This window comes from Trichomycterus rosablanca, chromosome 1, assembly GCF_030014385.1.
Source record: "Trichomycterus rosablanca isolate fTriRos1 chromosome 1, fTriRos1.hap1, whole genome shotgun sequence".
Classification (NCBI taxonomy): Eukaryota; Metazoa; Chordata; class Actinopteri; order Siluriformes; family Trichomycteridae; genus Trichomycterus; species Trichomycterus rosablanca.
In genome coordinates, this window is record NC_085988.1 from 35,817,091 (window position 1) to 35,838,986 (window position 21,896).

The following is a 21,896-nucleotide window of genomic DNA, read 5'->3' on the forward strand; positions in this document are numbered from 1 at the left end:
TACACTTGGCCAGGGTCTTACTGTGCCGCGGATTTATATTTCTCTCCAGGTTGGCGTGCAGATAAAGAGTCGTGTGCAGGAGCTGGGCCATGGCTGTATCTACCTGGTACAAAAGGCCGGAGCGCTCCAGATGAGCCCGACGGATAGCTTCACCAAGAGAGAGCTGATTGACTGTGCCCGTACTGTTACTGAAAAGGTAGGCCTAAATTGTCTAACCTGTGTACCTCACTGCTATTGTAGCACCACTTAACTTACTAAGACTTTTGTGTGAAGTAAATGACTGTTTCATGAGCTTGGCTTAGTTCCATTGTGGCTGTGTTGTTTTGTTTTGTTAATGGTCAGATTTTACATTTTAATGATATTTTTTCTTGTTAAATTGGTGAGAGTAAGGATTTCAGGATTTCAGAACAATCATGCAGCTGCAATGTGGGTTTTGAATAAATTTACATTTTGGGTCATTAATCTGATGGAATATTTCTATCCTGATGGGAGTGTTCTCTTAAAATAATAGTGTCCCTATTAACATGAAATCAAGGGGGACTGTATGGTTTGATAAGTATAGAAATAATGTAAATCACATGTTGTGTGCATGTACTGTATATACACCGATCAGCCATAACATTAAAACCACCTCCTTGTTTCTACACTCACTGTCCATTTTATCAGCTCCACCTACCATATAGAAGCACTTTGTAGTTCTACAATTACTGACTGTAGTCCATCTGTTTCTCTGCATGCTTTGTTAGCCCCCTTTCATGCTGTTCTTCAATGGTCAGGACTCTCCCAGGACCACTACAGAGTAGGTATTATTTAGGTGGTGGATCATTCTCAGCACTGCAGTGACACTGACATGGTGGTGGTGTGTTAGTGTGTGTTGTGCTGGTATGATTGGATAAGACACAGCAGCGCTGCTGGAGTTTTTAAACACCTCACTGTCACTGCTGGACTGAGAATAGTCCACCAACCATAAATATATCCAGCCAACAGCGCCCTGTGGGCAGTGTCCTGTGACCACTGACGAAGGTCTAGAAGATGACCAACTCAAACAGCAGCAATAGATGACGATCGTCTCTGACTTCACATTTACAAGGTGGACCAACTAGGTAGGAGTGTCTAATAGAGTGGACAGTGAGTGGACACGGTATTTAAAAACTCCATCAGCGCTGCTGTGTCTTATCCACTCATACCAGCACAACAACACACCACCACCATGTCAGTGTCACTGCAGTGCTAAATAATATCTGCTCTGTAGTGGTGCTGTGGGGGTCCTGACCATTGAAGAACAGGATGAAAGCAGGCTAACAAAGCATTCAGAAAAACAGATGGACTACAGTCAGTACTTGTAGAACTACAAAGTGATTCTATATGGTAAGTGGAGCTGATAAAATGGACAGTGAGTGTAGAAACAAAAAGGTGGTTTTAATGTTATGGCTGATCGGTGTATGTCATTATGGTAATTATTAGGAGCAGATTAAAAAATGTGACAAAAAATCTGCTTTTTGTCTTTGGTAGAAATAATACAAACCCAATTCTTGAAATTAGCCAATTTCAATAATAGTTTTTACTTCTGAGCAAAGTCAGTGCACATTTTATAGAGGTGCATTTACTTGGCATATGCATGCACAATATTGACAGAGCAGCAAAAAGAGTCATTAATAAAAAGTGTTTATGTAGGCTTCCAGGTGGCGCGCAGCAGGATATTCCGCAAGCACACCACCACCGAGATTCTGAACTCCTCGGATCAAAACTCTGCATTGCCACCGGTCGGCTGTGTGCTGTCTAGCAGGCATAATTGGCAGTGCCTGCTTCAGACACTAATTGGCCATCGTGTCTGCTAGGGTGGATGACTGGACTATGTGGGTGGGGTCTTCAAACTCTGTGTAAGGACCCTGGTTAGTGGATAGAGGCGCCTGTGCTGTAAGCATGGGCGAAAAGAAGGGGTCCGATAGAACTGCGCACATGTTGGAGGAGGCGTGAGCAGCAATATACCCTTCTTGAATGCAATTGTTATTATTTGATGTTGTTTTACAGCGAGTTGTTCGATACTTGATGACTTGTGCTCATCCTTGTTTATAAATGTCATGCCAAAGCAACTGTCTGTGATCGATCATTTGTAATGTCAGTAATGGTCTCTTTTTGTTGAAGGTAAAAGGTTTTTGGCTTTTTAATGATAGCTGTATTGACTTTTCCTATTGTTATTTGCCACAAAAAACTCTTGTGGTGATGCCCAACAGCAGTAATTAAAGTGATAAAGAGCAATATTTTATATAGGGCATTTAGTGTTTCGGTTTCATTTAGAGTTCTCATTTTAAGAGGTCAACATCTGTGATAAGATAGTCTAGACAGTAGCATAATTACAGTGAAGAAACTACGTCCAGAAGTGTGATGTAGAAGCTTGCTTGTCACTGATACTCATGTCTTATGTTCTGTGAGTGGATCTAACCCTAATCGCTGCCATCTGTTTTATATGTAAGAGATAACAGTCTACAAAGTGTCCTATTAGAAGCAAATAACAGAGAGGACCAATAGGATGCAAAGCCAGGTCCTGTTTCCATGGTTACTTTATTAAAGGAAGAATAACAGAACAATTAAAAGTGTGTAAACTTATGTTTTAGTGGTTGCTATGACAGTCAAAAGACCTAAAATGCTGCCTTCAAGTTGATTTTATTTTTCATCATTTTTAAACTGTAGCCCATAAATAAATAATCTGCTTAATTATCATTAATATTTTCAGCTAATACATAAAAAGTGAAGACCCCACTATTGCCATACTTACCACTGAGTTCAGGCAAGACATTTAGTGATGTAGCAGGGTCTGTTATTAAGTCCTGGATTTATTTTTAATTATTTTAGCATATCAGTGATCCTTGCAGTTTGTTGTTGACATTTGTCCCAGCTTCTATTGTACTGATTTCTTTCACTGTTAAGTTTTTATAGCTGCTTTTTTATTAGGTATTTTTTGCTAAATCTGCTGTCTTACATTCCCACAAAACTAACTGCATTAATTAACTGCATTAAAGCCTTATGTTAACCATGTTCGGAAGCGGCGTCAACCTCTCTGGGCTCTGAAACATCTAGGATGGACCATCACACAGTGTAAACGTGTATTGTGGTCAGATGAATCAGCATTCCATGTCTTTTTTGGAAAAGACAAAAGGGACCATCCAGACTGTTATCAGCAACAAGTTCAAAAGCCAGGGTCTATCATGGTATGGGGCTGTGTCAGTGCCCTTGGCAAAGGTCATTAACACTTCTGTGATGGCAGCATTAATGCAGAAAAGTACATTGAGATCTTAGAGCAACATATGCTGCCTTCAAGACGTCATGTTTTCCAGGGAAGTCCATTCATTTTTCAATAAGACAATGCAAAACCACATGCTGCACACATTACAAAGGCATGGCTGCGGAAGAAGAGGGTATGGATACTGGACTGGCCTGCCAAAATAAAACCTGAAACACTAAATCACTTGGTATCCTCTGTGCCAAAACGTGTAGTGAAAAGGAACGGCAACATTACAAAGATGCTTTACTGTCCCAACTTTTTTTGGAATGTGTTGCAGACCTGAATGCAGGAATGGATGTTTAGTAATAAATGAAATGAAGTTGACCAGACAAAACATGAAATATCTCAGGTTCAAACTGTCTGCAATCAAATGAAAGTCAAAGTAAATGTAAGAAACTCTGTGTTTTTTTTATTATTTGCATTTTCCATGCTGTCCCAATTTTTTCTGATTTGGGGTTGTATTTATTAATTTAGTTGGTTAGTTATTGACCAAGATATAAGCATTATTGAAATGCTTATTAAATTACCTTAGCCCTGTACTGCCAGCATTTGAATCCCCAGCAGTGCTATGAGCCGGTCAGGTATCTACATACAGACATGATTGGCTACATCTGGGGGTGGAGACAGGGGGTTCAGGCCCCACAATGGATTGGCTTACTGGTTGTAGTGTGTTAGAGCATTGTGCCCAGTAATTACTGTGAAATTAGACCCACTGTGAACCTGACCAAAAGATCAGTAGTATTGCTTTTGTGTGCATTTTACTATATTTATTATGGAACAAATGAATAAAGTTCATTGTGAGTGAGTTAGTGCCGCTACCTACAGAGCCTCATCTAGCTCTTTGCTGATGGAAGGAGTTCAGCTTTCCTAACAATCTGAAAAGATCTGTGCATTTTACAGGCAGTCAGCTGAAATGCTTTTGTCACGGTTTCTATATCTTTTCTTTCCTCTTGTGTTGTTCATTAGCCTCGTGATCTGCCTCTTTTGCGATGTCTGGAGCTTTATGCTTAGGCTATCAAATCCATCAGCATTTTTCTTCCAGTGCCAGAAACATCAACATACATTTTTGTATGCCTCTCATCATTCTTTATGTTTACCTTAGTCCACCTTTATATAAAAGCAATTCATATTGTGTGTTAAATCATAAAGACAGTCTTAATCCATTCAACCTTGCTTGAACTCCTTTTCTCCATTTCAGTTCACACTTTGATAATGTGCCAGTTTTATAGTCGAATAATTCTGGATTCTCTCTTTTAGGTGTCCATGGTGTTGTCTGCTCTGCAAGCTGGTAATAAGGGCACTCAGGCCTGTATTACAGCTGCCAGCTCTGTCTCTGGCATCATTGCTGACCTAGATACCACCATCATGTTCGCTTCTGCGGGCACACTCAACTCTGAGAATGAAGAGTCCTTCGCAGACCACAGGTGAGACTCAGCATTGCATTCTGCATGCTCCGTAAAGTAACAAATTGGATGCTTTCATAGTGATAGGTGAGCCTGTTTACGCTGCATGATCGAAAGTATGTGAACACCCTTTTTAATTCAAAGTGTCTTGCTATTAAGATATAACATTTGCATATATGGTATAGAACATTGGGTACAAAATCTTTGTGGACAAACATACAGTTCATCAGATACAGTGGTACCTTGTAACTCAACATCCCCTAAACTTAAAATCTTCGGAACTCGACGCCCTTTGTGGAGAGATTTGTACCCTTAAACTCGACGTGTTCAGCCTTTTTAAAATAAAAATTATTTATTTAATTTCAAATTAATGATGAACAGCCGCTTTGTTCAGGGCTCTGCCTTAGCGGTGTGGTAATATGTCATCAAAGTGCGCATATGAGTGGAATCTGCATTGTAGCTCGGGGTTCTGAGAAATTGTGAGAATCACCTTTTCCGAGTTTAAAACACTTATTGTAAAAATAAATAAAGCTTAATGTGGATTAATTTACTAAAAGAACAACACAGGAACACTAAACCTCTCTTAATTATTACTGCTAATAAGTTCTGTCGTTGTTTTAGTACAATAAGTTTATATAAAACACTGAAATACAATTTTAAAAAGTTACAAATTAATATAAAAATACAATGAATGCGCCTTTACTGTACAGAATATGGTATTCCAAGATCAAGCATCTCCATGGTAAAAAAAAAAGTGTAAGGAAACAATAAAGAAGTAAAGGTAAAATGCAGGTTTTATTGTATTTTTATATTGATTTTTAACAGTTTTTCTATTGTATTTCAGTGTTTTTACATTATACTTATGTTATTTTCAGTGTATAAGTGTCAAAAACAACCCCATTATTTTAGATCAGCCTAACATATATGCAGTTCCACGGTATCATGGAACACATTAACAGGTTTTCAATTCATCCTTAGGGGAAAAATACCTTGAAACTCAACACCTTTTAAACTCGACACCAGTCCCAGAATCAATTGACATTGAGTTTCAAAGTACCACTGTATGTGCTTTGCTAGAGCTTACCTGGACAAGTGTTGCTACTGAGTAGTAAAAGGATACAGGAGCAACAACAACTTAACAGCTGAAATGGTGTAAAGCCAACCAACTTTATATTCTGGAGAAGTGGAAGCAATCGCATCTGTTCCTAGTTTAGATCCAGTAAAAAGAAATCTTGTAATGTTGGCTCTCACTAATGCTTTTGTGGTTAAATGAGAAGGAATCGTTGCCATTATGGTGTAAACTCTAGTGGAAAGCTTTCCTAGGAGATTTAAGGCTGTTACATCTGCTATAAATATCTACCATTCTCTGTTTGCTAGTTTTTTATGTTGTTCCTGTTGAGATATTTGGATTGTAGTGTTGTGGGACAAGTCAGCTGATCAGACATTTGAGCCTGTCTTTCAGAACTTCTTGTTAACTATGGTACTTCAGTTATCAGACAAATCCATACCATCCATATTCTGACTGCTCATTTTGTATTGAATATTTTTATTTTTACTTCTGATTTCCCATGTGTCTAAATATCAGACTGCTTTTAGGTAAATACAACCAACCAATTATAGAATACAAGGTTAAAAAGAATGATAGTGTTGAGATGAGATTATGATAAATATGTTTAATAGTTGCCACTCTTTCTTCTCTTAGTTTTTGGATGGATTGCCAAACCATATTGTAGATGTGCTCTGCCACCTAATGCCTAGTTAACTCTACATTTTTGTCCTTAATTTCGATCACTATGGCTGTGTTCGAAATTGCATACTTAAAAAGTACGTTCTAGATTCGAGGAAGTATACACTGCTCAGCCGGTAAAGCAGTAAGCACGACGTGATGCATGACGTTACATTGCCGTGGTTATAACAATTTTAAAATCAGACAAAATTAATTCTGTAGTTCTCCACAGAGCTACTAATAGCATTACTCAGGGTTGTACACAATAATAACAATTTAAAATTTAAAACGTACTTACACTTGTAAACAGCCGACTCTCTGCTTTCCACCATCTATCAGCTCCAGTTGTACCCAGTTCCTGCCATTAAATGACACACGTGTGTTTAACATGGCGTAAAAATCCCAAATAAATAAATAAATAAAATCAGCTCCAGTTGAATTATGGGATACATTAGTTGACCACAAGTGTCCATCATTTGCATACTCAAAAGTGGCTCCCCATGAAGTAGGTCATCCGGGTACTTTTTTGCATACTGTTGAATGTATACTACGTATTTGGACATACTAACCGCTCTCGCGTACTGCTCAGTATGGAAGTATGTGATTTCGGACACAGCTTGTGTGTGATCAAAAATCAGCTTTTTAACTACTTGATCCAGGCAGCTTGCCAAACGCTCGCCAATCGCTCGCAGACTCAAGAAAAATATCTGCCATGTTAAATATCTGGACATGTAACTCAAAATCATATAGTGTGAAAGGTGTTGCGATCAGATTGTGATTCTTGTGAACACAAAATACAAAAGGGAAACCCTGGGGGAGGAGTTGTAAATGTGTAGAACAGAGGCATAATATAGTTTCTATCAGAATACATCGGCACACATACAAGCTTTACAGTATTTGTGACTTATCGTCCACGCCAAACCATATTACCAACGTTGCACTGCAAAAAAATATTTATTTGATTTCCAACTTTCTCTGCAGAACAGACAATCCCTGCTGGCGGCGTAGCCAAATCCACTCCTTCACTCAGATTATTTTATTTCCCTCTTGGCTTTTACACTGCATATCAGCGCACAAACAACTGTGCATTTTTGGACATGGTATCATTAAACCCCTTGTCACTTCTCGCGTGTGTTTTCATGACAAAATGTAGTTTGGGAGACCAGACAGACTCAACCGCGATTCCTTCTGGTGTAAGATCGTGAAGTGTGTGACCCCCTATTGCCAATCAGTCAGGTAGTGTGAAAACCACAACAACTTAAAAGACTTTCAATTACAGGAGATCCAGTTGTGTAGTGTGAACTGTACTGCGATCTGAACAACTTGCAAGTGTAGTGTTTTGGGTTTTTTTTTTCTTTCATTTAAAAAAAAAAACCAAAAAAAAAAACACTTTGGTTCTAACAGGTTTCAGCAGATTTGTGTTCTTCGACTGTTGTTTACTTAAACTTGAGAAATGAAATGTTCACTATGGAAGCACTTCTGTAAGTCGCTCTGGATAAGAGCGTCTGCTAAATGCAGAAAATGTAAAATGTAAATGTAGTGTGAACTTGGCATAATGTACCTGAGCAACCTATCTAGGCCAACCCACTTTTAGTCAGACATAAAAAATAATTGCAGCTACCTGAAGTGTTTTACCACTGCAGTCTGTCCATGTGTTTAACAGAGAAAACATTCTGAAGACTGCAAAGGCTCTGGTGGAAGACACTAAGCTGTTAGTTGCCGGCGCTGCATCAAGCCAGGAGAAATTGGCACAGGCAGCACAATCCTCTGCCAAGACCATCACCCAGCTGACCGATGTCGTCAAACTTGGAGCAGCCAGCATGGGCTCGGAGGATCCAGAGACACAGGTGTGTGTGTGGGTGGATGGGTGTGTTAAGCGTGGGTTTATTATATCTGTACTGTTATTTTACTATCTCGGCCTCTGGAGTCAAAAACAATCAGCTTTAGGGCGTTTTCTGTTTGGACCCCAAATTTGATGCATTTGGGTTTGTTTAAAAAGAGCTTTTTGAGATTGGGTGTGGTCCCAGGTACTGATCTTTGTTTCACCTCAGTTGTGAACCAAATTGTGTGTAAAAGCAATCTGCTCCAGAGGCAAGAAAGTAAATATTGTGTTTTGCTGAGTGTTTCACGTGGTGTATTTCTATTTAAAATTTCACACTGTATATGCGGTCTTTGATATTAGTCAAAAAATTAACAACCAACCAAATATCATTGAAGGTTTTGTCAGCTGGAGAAGTGGTCGCCCACAGCAACATACCCGAGTTTAATCCTTGCCTGTGGCTAGGTTCACTTTCATGTTCTTCTGTGTCTAGTTTCCTTTCATCTTCCTAAAGCATAAAAAGCTGGTTGGCTTTGAAAAATTACCCTTAGGTATGAATAAGAAATGTGTGATTGGATGTTGCCCTGCTATATGTTCCAATGCCCATGGTGTGTTAGAAGGTGTGTCCCACAGGACCACTACAGAGTAGATATAATTTGGGTTTTGGATCATTCTCAGCACTGCAGTGACAATGACATGGTGGTGGTGTGTTAGTGTGTGTTGTGCTGGTATGAGTGGATAAGACACAGCATTGCTGATTGAGTTTTTACACACTTCATTGCCAAGGTGGACCAACTAGGTAGGAGTGTCTAATAGAGTTGTGTACCAGCACAACACACACTAACACACCACCACCATGTCAGTGTCACTGCAGTGCTGAGAATCATCCACCACCTAAATAATACCTGCTCTGTGGTGGTCCATTGAAGAACATGGTGAAAGCTAAAAAAAAAAGCATGCAAAGAAACAGATGGACTACAGTCAGTAATTGTAGAACTACAAAGTGCTTCTATATGATAAGTGGAACTGATAAAGTGGACAGTGAGTGTAGAAACAAGGAGGTGGGTTTAATGTTATGGCTGATCGGTGTATGTTCCATTATAATGTATGATGAACTTATGGCTATCTAAAGTACACTAATAAAATATGGAGGGAGGAGGGAGTAGAAGCTGGACCATGTGTTGTTACAAAACAGTTGACTTAAAATGTAACATAAAATGAGAGAGCAGAACAGTAAAAGTTCAACCCTAGTTTCTTCACGTTTACGGCAATAGGTACAAAATCTCTCATGATGCTCCAGAGTGCTTGAGACTTGAGTTCAAATCCTTCTTTTAAATCAATGGGTTTGACTTTACCTTATTTCTCTCACCTCCCATAAACATACCAGCAGGTGTCTATAAATTGGCCCAAGGTCTGAGTGAGTAAATGGTTGAGTAAATGAGTAATGCCCGGTAGTGATTTAGCTCTCTGTCCTGAGTGTATTACTGTCTTGCCTGAAACCACCAGAATCATAATCTGGATAAAGCAGTTACTAAGGATAAAAGACTGAATGAATAAATGAATCTCAGACTGTTTACCTACTGGTCAAATTGTTTGTATTTGTATCTTGCTTGTGTGACAGTCAACCACTGCTTCTTCTAATTGCCCTGCTCTTTGTTTTATGTGAGTGTGTGACAGTCTGCACAGTCCAAGAGTTCCATGCTTCATTTTGCAGTTGTTATTAATGCACTACATATTTTCCCTTTTTTTTTTTTAAATAGGGGCACAAAACCTTCTCTAAATGTAGGCACAATATGCACTCTAAGACAAGCTACAGTCTAATATGCAGTTTGATTAAGCTTTCATAGTGTGGTTCATAATCCAGCTGTTTTTCATCAAAGCTGTGTGCCCAAACTGCAGTTTCCTTTTTTTTTTAACTGTGTCTTATCCCTCCCTCCCCTTTTCCCATTTTGTACAGGTGGTTCTTATCAACGCTGTAAGGGATGTGGCCAAAGCTCTAGCTGAATTAATAGGGGCAACTAAATGTGCAGCGGGGAAACCTGCAGATGACCCCTCTATGTACCAGCTAAAGAGTGCCGCAAAGGTAAACTCTCTGTGTGTGTGTGTGTGTTTGTTTGTTGGTGTTTGTTGGTGTTAAAAGTATCTGAATGTCTTGCTGTGTGCAAAGATTGTTCTACACAATCTGTCATCTCAGTGTGTGACCATCGCTTGAGCCCTGTGTTACTCTGATAGGCATCACAGTGTGAGTCACTGGCCACACTGTAGGGAACATAACTAGGCTTTTTCTGATCACTGCACAAAGACTGTACCTCGCTTAAGTCTGTATTCACCATGACCTGCCTATCTATCTTTCTATCTGCCAAGCAAATTCCTGGAATTTTTTTCAAGGTACCACGTTGACCTGTCTCACCTATCTCATTTATCAAGTGTCTGAAGAGTTTATCAAGTGTCTGAAGAGTGATAAGCATATGGGTCATTCTATAATTTGGGGTACATTTCACATCACCAAAAAAGTACAAAAACAATGTTCTCTCTCAATAGAACAATCAGTGGTTCAAGTTAATATATTCCCTTAGTGTAACATATCCACTATTTGCAAAGCTTAAACATTATTTTAATTTTTAATTTTGAAGGGACAGTAGATGTAGACTACTAGGTAACTTAGTTGACAATTTCCCTATTTTGACCCATAACTTCAGTGGTAGACCTTGCCTGGCTGACCACATGTCATTTCTTGAACAGAATAATGTCTAATTTGAACATACATTTGAATTAAAATTATAAAAAAAATTGTAACCATGACAATGTATGTAACATAGTTGGTCAATTAATATACTCATTGACAATGTTCTATTATAGATAAAATATTTTAAAAAATAAGAGGACATTCACCACAGTTTGTTCAATATACCCTCCACAGAGATAAATTATATCATGTAATGCTGGTCACATAGTTTTAGAACAAACCATTTTTGAGTTGCTGAGTGGAGTTCTGTTAGTAACATAGTTGACAGAACTTTTGCGGACATTAATAAATAAAGATATTTAAATTATTTAAAAGAGAAACTCAATTTAAAAAATATTTTTTTTCTTTAGTATTTAAACTTTTGAAATAAATAAAAAAAATAGATGTTGGGCCGCTCAGGTGGCGCAGCGGTAAAAAGAAACGCGCTGCAACCAGGGCTGGATTCTGAGAGCGTGGTATCGAATCCAGCCTTGCTTTACCGGTTCGAAGCTGAGTGGCTATATGAGCAACGATTGGCCGGTTGCTCATGTGGGGGGTGGGACAAAGAACCGGATGTGGGTCTCTCTCTGTCAGAATGCGATTGCGTTCTCTGCCGGCTGATTGGAGGCGCTTACACAGAGATGGGAGAGGGTGCCCTTAGGGTGTGTCTCTCCGCATGCAACGCTAGGTGGCGTCAATGTGTGGGTGGCAAAGATGCATCTGGCTGCTGCTCGTGTTTCGGAGGGGATACGGGTTAGCTTCAATCACCTCCGTCAGGGCAGGGTTCGGCATAGACAGAGAGGAAGCACGATGCTAATTGAACAATTGGATGCGCTAAAAGGGGAGAAAAAGGGGTAAAAAAAAATAATAATAAAAAAAATAAAATATAGATGTTGTTGCCCTCAATGATTTTATTCATTATTTTGAAACCAAGGCACCCAACTTAAAAAACGGACAAAGCAAAAACTGTTCATTTAGGAACATCATGACAAATTTCAAGCTAAATGAAGCATATGATGCACATAATGTTTTTGTGATATTACAACATGTTTTCCATTAATAGGTAAAATATGACATTTTTAAAGAAAATAGTTAGAATAAATATAATTATTATCATTGGACATGGAATGTACCCCAAATTATAGAATGACATATATGGGACTCCCAAATGGTGTAACTAGAGTTGCAGAAAGCATCAAAAGTTTCTTTATTGATAATACAACAAAGAAAACGTTTTTCTTTATAGGTTTTATTGATTTTTATGCTGTGCTCATAAAAGCCAACGCTGTGCTGAAAGAGTTATCTTTGAATCAAATAAAACAGGATAAATGAGCAGGACACACAGTGTACCCAGATGCACTAATGTAATTTACTGTATAGCAGGGTTTTCCTTGCCAGTGTAAGTTTAAGGTCTACACTAAGTAAATTTTTCATCCTACATATACTGGCCAATTCATTAGGTTTACTTGTCATGTGCGTGCCTTCATTGGCTATTTTAACTACACCTAGATGGGCGTCACGATGGTTCGGTGGGTAGCAATGTTGCATTACAGCAAGAAGGTCCTGGGTTCGATTACCAGGTGGTGCGGTCCTGGTCCTTTCTGTGTGGAGTTTGCATGTTCTTACCGTGTCTGCATGGGTTTTGGTGCTCCGGTTTCCTCCTACAGGACATGCAAGTGAGGTGAATCAGAGATACAAAATTGTCCATGATTGTGTTTGACATTAAACTTGTTAACTGATGAATCTTGTGTAATGAGTAACTACCGTTCCTGTCATGAATGTAACCAAAGTGTGTAAAACATGACGTTAAAATCCTAATAAATTTAGATAAATAAAATAAACTACACCCACGTTGAACTTTGTGGGTATGCAATTAGACTAAACTATCTTTCACTCTGTACACTTTGTCACTTCTTCTGCTCCCGTTACCCCAAGGAGACCCTAGTGAGTTGCCATAGGACCCCCACTACCCAGACATTGGCTATGTTTACATGCAAAGATTTTCTCTGATCCGATCGAGTACATTCTAATTATAGACTAAGACTGAGGTGTATATATGTACACTCTACCCAACAATCTGATGTAAATCTCAGTTTGCATACACGCTATGTGTAGAGTACCATTTAATGTACATGTTACCATGGCAACAAGCACCACGTGAGTCCAGCCAGAGTGAGAGTAAAAGCAGTATGTTACCTCAGTTTTCAATTGGTGTGTTTGTTTTTTATAGCTTTAAAAAGCTGGAACACTTAGGAAAATGTACTTTACATTCACTAAAAAAAGGAACGAGAGATGATGTGATGTCTCTGCAACATTTCTTAGGATTTTAAAAGTCTTCTAAAATTGGCACCATAAACTTTTTTTTTCTGCAGACCAGTTTGTCCTCCGGCCATGTCGAATTTTGTAATACAATATGATAGGGATGTAATGATGCACCACAAGACATTTAAAAATCGATTCACATGTGTAACTATTTAAATCGATTTACATGTATAATGAATCGATATTCGCTTTAAACAACAGAGGGCACTGGCGCTAATCACCTCGCCTGGTTAACGTCACTACAGGGTTGCCAGGTTTGAAATTTTCCAGGTAAATTTATTTATGTGAGGATTCTTTTTTTATTTGTATTATTGACTTATTTATTTAATGTGAGATTTGTTTTAAAATTTCATGGTTTTTTTTGTGTTTTTTTTTTGTTTTTTTTTTGTTTTTTAACACAAAAAGCGAAATATGCAGCATTGTTTTGCATAGTTTGTACCGACCTCAGAAATAAAAGGACATTCATTATTTAGATAAATAAAAGATAAGCACAAATACAACATCTTATTTTTTATTTTTAAGAGAAATAATAAAAGGAAACTTTGTCATAATTTGTCTTCAATTTCATTTTGTTTAAAAAATCGGGGGAAAATCGTATCGTGAACCCAGTATTGTGAATCACATCGCATCATTTGTAGAGTGTATCATTACATCCCTACAATATGATAATAAATGCACATAAGCAGAACTAACCTAAGCATACAGATAGGGAATGTAATTGATACAGGTGTTTTTATGACTATTATTCTTCTGATTAATGGATTATTTAAAGGAGTACTTACCTTGTTCAATTGAATAGAAATTTAGGCCCCAACTGGACTAGTCTATTCCATAGGTGTATACATTGAGGTTTTCTATTACAGGGTACCCAGGCAACACAAAAATGCATCTTATTCCCTCCATAAGGAGGCGTTCACATAACAGTTTTAGTTTATGTGCCTGTAAAATCCGTTTATTTTTATTTTGCTCACGACCCAACTAAGGGTCATGACCCAGTGTTTGAAAAACCCTGTTCTACTATATATTTCATGATCGAGAACATCAGTAAACTTATATATCTATGATTAATATTAATACATAGTTATAACTATTGCTATTACATATATGGAATTATATCTGTGTACATAGTACTATATACATAATAGCAATAACAATAAGCATATGAATAAAAATGGGATTAGTTAGGTATGTATTATAATAATAACAGTAATAATAATAATAATAAAGGATGTGTAACTATAACTATGTGAAGACGCTGCTGTGTATACATGGACATTTTCTGTTTAATATTCTATGAGGTTTATACATAGGCACATTCTAAATAAGCTGTTAGTCTGCATATTCTATGAGGTGTCTACATGGATGTATTCTAATTGAGCTATTTGTCAGATTGTTAATGGATTGCTAGGCTGCATGTAAACATGGCTGTTCGGATGATGGCTTATTCTCAGCACGGCAATGACAGTAACATTTAATGCATGATCAGTGCGTTGTACTGTTATTGATGTATTAGGTGTAGCAGTGTTGTTGGATTTTTTCAATACCTATTGTCAATGCTGAGAGAAAAATAGTGCCAGCAATGGTAAGAAACTGTTCACTTATAAAAGGCTAGAGAAAGATTAACATGCATTGTGAATTACAAAAGTGCCACACCTGTTTTACCAGAACAACACACTTCATCATATCATTAGCATATTATTGCCATTGGAGAGCTGATTATGGTTCAGCACTCAAATAATAACTTATTAGGGATGGATTTGAAAATGTGGATGGGGCAAAGTGATAAATGGGCTACAGTCCCCCATTTGAAATGAACAGGTAGCACAAGCCCTGAGAATGCATTTAAACTAAGTGCACTGACCAAGATAATTCATGCTGACTCTTGCTAGAACGTCTGCAAATCTTTTGGTTGTAATATACAGATCACAGCTCCCCCTGCTGGATAGTGGGTTAGTCATTTCAAGACGCTATTCCTTTCACCTTGAAAACCACAAATTAACTTCGTGGATGATTACCCACCACTGATTAGCTGTTTGGTCTTTTCTCTTGCTGTGTTACAGGTGATGGTGACCAATGTTACATCTCTGCTGAAAACTGTAAAAGCAGTCGAGGATGAAGCCACTCGTGGGACAAGGGCCCTCGAGGCCACCATTGAGTTCATCAAACAGGAGCTGAATGTAAGTCACACTAGGTGCATTATAATGAAAATGAAAAGAAATACTCACATTTGAGGTTAATGTGTATTTAGCTTTATTAAACTAATTCAAGAATCTAATATAAATGCTTAAATGCTCACAACATACATCTTAACCTGTGGATCTAATCCATTAACAACCAGTTTAACCTCCCCGAACAAAAGATATGGCAGAAATGTCAGATTAGTTTGTTTAGGGTAAATGTAATTACCCTGCTAATTTATCTTATCTCTATGCCAGCCTTGCCATAAATTAGGATCATTTTATTAAAGCCTAATAAAATTTGGACTGGTGGAAAGTATTGAAGTCCATCTGTCATATTTACTGCTGTATTAGGGGACACAGTGAGGTTTTACTGCCTGTTCTGAAACTGCCCGGCTCAGCCACCAGGGTGAAGCGGCAAACCGAGTGAATGCTTGAGGGAGTCTCTGTGGTCAGCTGTACCTCAGATGTACTGCTAATCTTTATCTGGGTTCTACCAGACATTGTGCATTTATCAGGCATGATTGTGTATACCATCCAAACAATGCCAACACTGAAGGGCTGGTAATAAAACACTCACATCTTGTATATCTTGTAAGAGCACACCTACAGTGTTCTTACTTTTTTTTCAGCTAGGGGATAATTCTATAGTGTTTATTATGATTTGGTAACAGATTTATCAAGAATACAAATAACATGTTGTGGATATACATTATACAAACCATATGGCCAAAAAATTGACCCAATTAGCTTGTTTGACATGCACATGGAGTTGAAAGAGCATTTGTAGATTACACACTGTTAGTTAAAAAGGCCTGGCTCACAATCAACATCAGGTCATCCAAAAGGTAATCAGTGGGTTGGGTTCAAGGCTCTGTGCAAAAGGCTCTAGTACCTACAAACCAGCCATGTCTTTTTAGACCTTATTTATTAAAAAGTTCACAGTCACGGATGAACAGAAAAGGGCTTTCCCCAAACTCTTGTCACAAATTTGAAGATATAATAAGCTATGAAAACATTTACCCTGTCACTGGCAGATTGTAAGCTTGATTTCCAGCCTGTCAGCCATCTGTGGCCAATAGACCATAGCTGGTCCACTGTCTTGATGGAAAGGATAGCATTCTTATCTCCTCTATAGCCATTTTCTACTGTCTAAGCTCAAACATGTGTCATTAACTCTCATGGCTGGAAGCACACAGTTTAGCTTCAGTGCTGTTAACCTTTACTTCGTATACAGAGGTTTCACTGAAGATTTAGTGGAGTCTGCTTCGAACTGCTCTGAACAGTTTATGCCTTGCAAAAATACAAATTTATATATATTGCCATTCCCCAACTCTCTTTATTTTAGTATTCTGAGGTTCTTGTGTGGACCAAAAGTGAAACACTCTAGCCCACCAGTGTTGGCATCTTGAGCTTGCAAGTTCAAATTTATAGATTGCCTTTATTTGTCATATATTCATATACAGTGTATCACAAAAGTGAGTACACCCCTCACATTTCTGCAGATATTTAAGTATATCTTTTCATGGGACAACACTGACAAAATGACACTTTGACACAATGAAAAGTAGTCTGTGTGCAGCTTATATAACAGTGTAAATTTATTCTTCCCTCAAAATAACTCAATATACAGCCATTAATGTCTAAACCACCGGCAACAAAAGTGAGTACACCCCTTAGTGAAAGTTCCTGAAGTGTCAATATTTTGTGTGGCCACCATTATTTCCCAGAACTGCCTTAACTCTCCTGGGCATGGAGTTTACCAGAGCTTCACAGGTTGCCACTGGAATGCTTTTCCACTCCTCCATGACGACATCACGGAGCTGGCGGATATTCGAGACTTTGCGCTCCTCCACCTTCCGCTTGAGGATGCCCCAAAGATGTTCTATTGGGTTTAGGTCTGGAGACATGCTTGGCCAGTCCATCACCTTTACCCTCAGCCTCTTCAATAAAGCAGTGGTCGTCTTAGAGGTGTGTTTGGGGTCATTATCATGCTGGAACACTGCCCTGCGACCCAGTTTCCGGAGGGAGGGGATCATGCTCTGCTCAGTATTTCACAGTACATATTGGAGTTCATGTGTCCCTCAATGAAATGTAACTCCCCAACACCTGCTGCACTCATGCAGCCCCAGACCATGGCATTCCCACCACAATGCTTGACTGTAGGCATGACACACTTATCTTTGTACTCCTCACCTGATTGCCGCCACACATGCTTGAGACCATCTGAACCAAACAAATTAATCTTGGTCTCATCAGACCATAGGACCTGGTTCCAGTAATCCATGTCCTTTGTTGACATGTCTTCAGCAAACTGTTTGCGGGCTTTCTTGTGTAGAGACTTCAGAAGAGGCTTCCTTCTGGGGTGACAGCCATGCAGACCAATTTGATGTAGTGTGCGGCGTATGGTCTGAGCACTGACAGGCTGACCCCCCACCTTTTCAATCTCTGCAGCAATGCTGACAGCACTCCTGCGCCTATCTTTCAAAGACAGCAGTTGGATGTGACGCTGAGCACGTGCACTCAGCTTCTTTGGACGACCAACGCGAGGTCTGTTCTGAGTGGACCCTGCTCTTTTAAAACGCTGGATGATCTTGGCCACTGTGCTGCAGCTCAGTTTCAGGGTGTTGGCAATCTTCTTGTAGCCTTGGCCATCTTCATGTAGCGCAACAATTCGTCTTTTAAGATCCTCAGAGAGTTCTTTGCCATGAGGTGCCATGTTGGAACTTTCAGTGACCAGTATGAGAGAGTGTGAGAGCTGTACTACTAAATTGAACACACCTGCTCCCTATGCACAACTGAGACCTAGTAACACTAACAAATCACATGACATTTTGCAGGGAAAATGACAAGCAGTGCTCAATTTGGACATTTAGGGGTGTAGTCTCTTAGGGGTGTACTCACTTTTGTTGCCGGTGGTTTAGACATTAATGGCTGTATATTGAGTTATTTTGAGGGAAGAATAAATTTACACTGTTATATAAGCTGCACACAGACTACTTTTCATTGTGTCAAAGTGTCATTTTGTCAGTGTTGTCCCATGAAAAGATATACTTAAATATCTGCAGAAATGTGAGGGGTGTACTCACTTTTGTGATACACTGTACATCTGTACAGTACAACAAAATTCTTTCTTCATGTATCCCAGCTTGTTTGGAAGCTGGGGTCAGAGCGCAGGGTCAGCCATTGTACGGCGTCCCTGGAGCTAAGAGGGTTAAGGGCCTTGCTCAAGGACCCAACACTGGCTGCATGTCAGAGCCTGGATTTGAACACTCAACCATTCCGTTAATGAGCCCAAAGCGACTACTCACTAGGCTACCACTGCCACTGTCCCACTCTCCCCATTTCAGCTCTTCAATCAGCAGGCCAGGTGCCTAAACAGACAATTATTGTCTTATCAGAAGGATGGGAATTCCAGAGGGGATTCCCCATGTCTGCTGCAATTATGACCTCTGCTGGATGATCAGTGCATGACTCTTCGTGCAAGAGAACTAAATATGAACCCACCTTGTGCAAGTGAATGAAATAAATAAATAAATACCTTCACTGCTCGCACCACCCCTGTCTTGTTTGAGAAGAGCGTTGGACTGTCATGAGCATTTTCTGGCCAAAAAGCCATGTTGAGGGACCCAGTCCACCTCCTTCTCTCAGGCACAGCCAATTGTTTCTGTTAGATACCTGACCGCAAAGTATGGCTTACTTACGAAACACAGCCTCACACATAATTTACACATTATTTTACATCCATGATTATTACAGACAGAACTTTTGAGTATATTGCATATATGTAAGATTTATTGAGTACCAGTTAGACATACTGTTTAATAGAGTAATGTGTAACTTGGGACATGCTTTTTACTTTCAGTCTCACCTTCAGGAAGCTTAGATTGACTTATAAATTTCAATGTTTGTTTCTTTTTGTCATTAAGGCAAAATCCCTTACTCTAGATGGCAAATCATGGTGATTTTATGATAGACCTGCTCCTTATTTGCAATTAAATTCCAACCAGTAAAGTTTGTAAAATGATGTTTTGTATAAAATGTATTAAATAAAAAAAAGTTGTGTATGTCTTTGCAGATTTTTCAGTCCAAGGACACCCCAGAAAAGAGTTCAACACCAGAAGAGCTCATTCGCATGACTAAAGGCATCACTGTAGCCACGGCCAGAGCTGTGGCAGCGGGCAACTCTGGCCAGCAGGAAGATGTGATCTCCACTGCCAACCTGAGCCGCAAAGCTATTTCGGACATGCTGCTTACCTGCAAGGTGCTAATCACCTTTGCAACACCCTCACATTTTAAATACACACACATTCACACTCTCACACACACACAGGTGCAGTCGTTTTCATTCAGCAGCTTCAACACCTCTGTACTAAGCTGAAATGACAAGAGCACAAGAGGGCAGTGTATACTCAGTTCAGTTCCTCCCAATGTCACATTGAACATCATTTCATAGCTTCACTATATCACCAGATACATTAATGCTAAATGAATATAGCTTGTGTAGTGGCCACTAGATTTACCGACTCACAATTTACAGACCTATTGATTTGAGTGATTTTTTTTTTTATTGCAGATATTAAATGCATCATGTTGATTTTTTTCTCTCTCCTACAGCAAGCTGCATATCATCACGAGGTTGCTCAGGATGTGAGGAACAAAGTTCTGCTTCATGGCACAGAGTGCACCGCTGGATACATCGACCTGCTCGAGCAAGTTCTAATGGTGTGTCTGTGTTTTTAGTCACTTACAGTATTCTTAAGCCAAACTGGTCATTTTTGTGTATTTGTTTTAATGTGAATGTCCAAAGAATATTCTACTTTCTGACTGGCAGGTGACTTAATTTTTTATACAAAACGATTTCTAATCAATCTGTGTACCTCATGGGGGGTAACCATGACAACAAATATAAATAATAGTGTTTTTCGTTTTACAGTGAAACACTGACAAAATAAAATGAATGACATGGATTTTTAACATCCACATTATAATTTGTTTAAAGCTCATTAACTATGTGGAACGTAAGCTTTTGGCTATCAATAGATATATCAATCGAAAGGTTGAGAGTTCAGTTCCCGACTCCTGTTATGCAGCCACTGCTGGGTCTTTGAGCAAGGTCATTAACCCTCTTGGTTCCAGGAGCACTGTACAATGGCTGATCCTGCGCTCTGACCCCAGCTTCCAAACAAGCTGAGATATGTGAATAAAGGATTTCATTGTACACTGCATGTGTATCTGTATATATGACAAATTAAAGCATTCTATTCTAATAAATCAACCAGTTTAAATCAGCAATGTGCAATAAGTTTTATGTTGCATCACTAACAGTAAAAATGCAGGATAATTAATGTTTGTGACAGCAGTGTTTCTGCCCATATGGCAACAGGTTCTTCAGAAGCCTACAGCAGAACACAGGCAGCAGTTGGCAGCTCTCTCAAAAAAAGTAGCCAGCTCAGTAACTGAGCTCATCCAGACTGCTGAAGCCATGAAAGGTAAATAACACACACACACACACAAACACACTCTCTCTATCTCTCTCTTTCTCTGAAAGACCTGTACAAATATCTTTGTATACCTGGCATGATAATGTTTTTATATGTATACTGGGATTAAAAATGTACTGCATGCACCATAGGTACAGTGGTAGCCTAGTGGGTAGAGCTTTGCGCTATCAATCAGAAGGTTGTCTGTTCAAATCCCAGCTCTGCCATGCAGCCACTGTTGGCCCTTGAGCAAGGCCCTCAACCCTGTCTGCTCCAGGGGTGCTGTACAATGGCTGACCCTGCACTCTGACTCCAGCTTTCAAACAAGCTGGGTTACGCAGAAAATACATTTCATTGTACTGTACACTTGTATATGTATATTTTTGACAAATAAAAGCAATCTATTAAACATTCTAATGTTCGCTTTTGTGTAATATAAAGCTATGCACTATAACTGGTAATAAAACTGGTATAAAGCTAGTTTTACCAGTATATAAAAGTTTATGGCAGAAGACAAAGCCCTAGTTTTAAAAGCTTATACCAAAGGCTTCCAGTCAATTCAGTAAAGCAATATCAGTGTTAGCAGTAATAGGTGTCGGTGCAGAATCGGATCTGTGCAGGGTTAATAAAGCCAAAAGCCCACTGGGCCTTCAAGCTTCACTTTCTAATATTACTGTTTTTGTATCCTTTGCTTCAGATGGAGGTGAGTACAGGACAGCATGAACAAGGTCAAACATGGTTCAGATCTCTAGGGTTCAATAGAATCCTCACCAACATCTGTCTGCTTGCAAAAGCTGTTAAATAAGGATATTTCAGTACATTAAAAAAGTTAGATTAGCCATTAAAAATGCATATCTGTGAGCTGAACTTAAACAGTGATGTCGTATTTAAATCAAGGATGTGTAGGGGAAAATACTCAAATGCACACATTTAGAGTAAAGCAGTGATGCCTGTTTTT

General features: G+C 39.0%; 1 protein-coding gene across 1 annotated transcript in view; it reads left to right on the forward strand.

Annotated features, from left to right (window-relative positions):
• The window catches only part of tln2b (talin 2b), a 265,448-nt gene that overhangs the window by 225,688 nt on the left and 17,864 nt on the right, over positions 1 to 21,896 (forward strand). The window contains exons 45-52 of the mRNA XM_062991879.1: positions 50 to 196; positions 4,541 to 4,707; positions 8,076 to 8,259; positions 10,189 to 10,314; positions 15,339 to 15,455; positions 19,534 to 19,719; positions 20,073 to 20,180; positions 20,842 to 20,947. Of these exons, the coding sequence (XP_062847949.1) occupies positions 50 to 196; positions 4,541 to 4,707; positions 8,076 to 8,259; positions 10,189 to 10,314; positions 15,339 to 15,455; positions 19,534 to 19,719; positions 20,073 to 20,180; positions 20,842 to 20,947 (1,141 nt within the window). The remainder of the gene's footprint in view (positions 1 to 49; positions 197 to 4,540; positions 4,708 to 8,075; positions 8,260 to 10,188; positions 10,315 to 15,338; positions 15,456 to 19,533; positions 19,720 to 20,072; positions 20,181 to 20,841; positions 20,948 to 21,896) is intronic.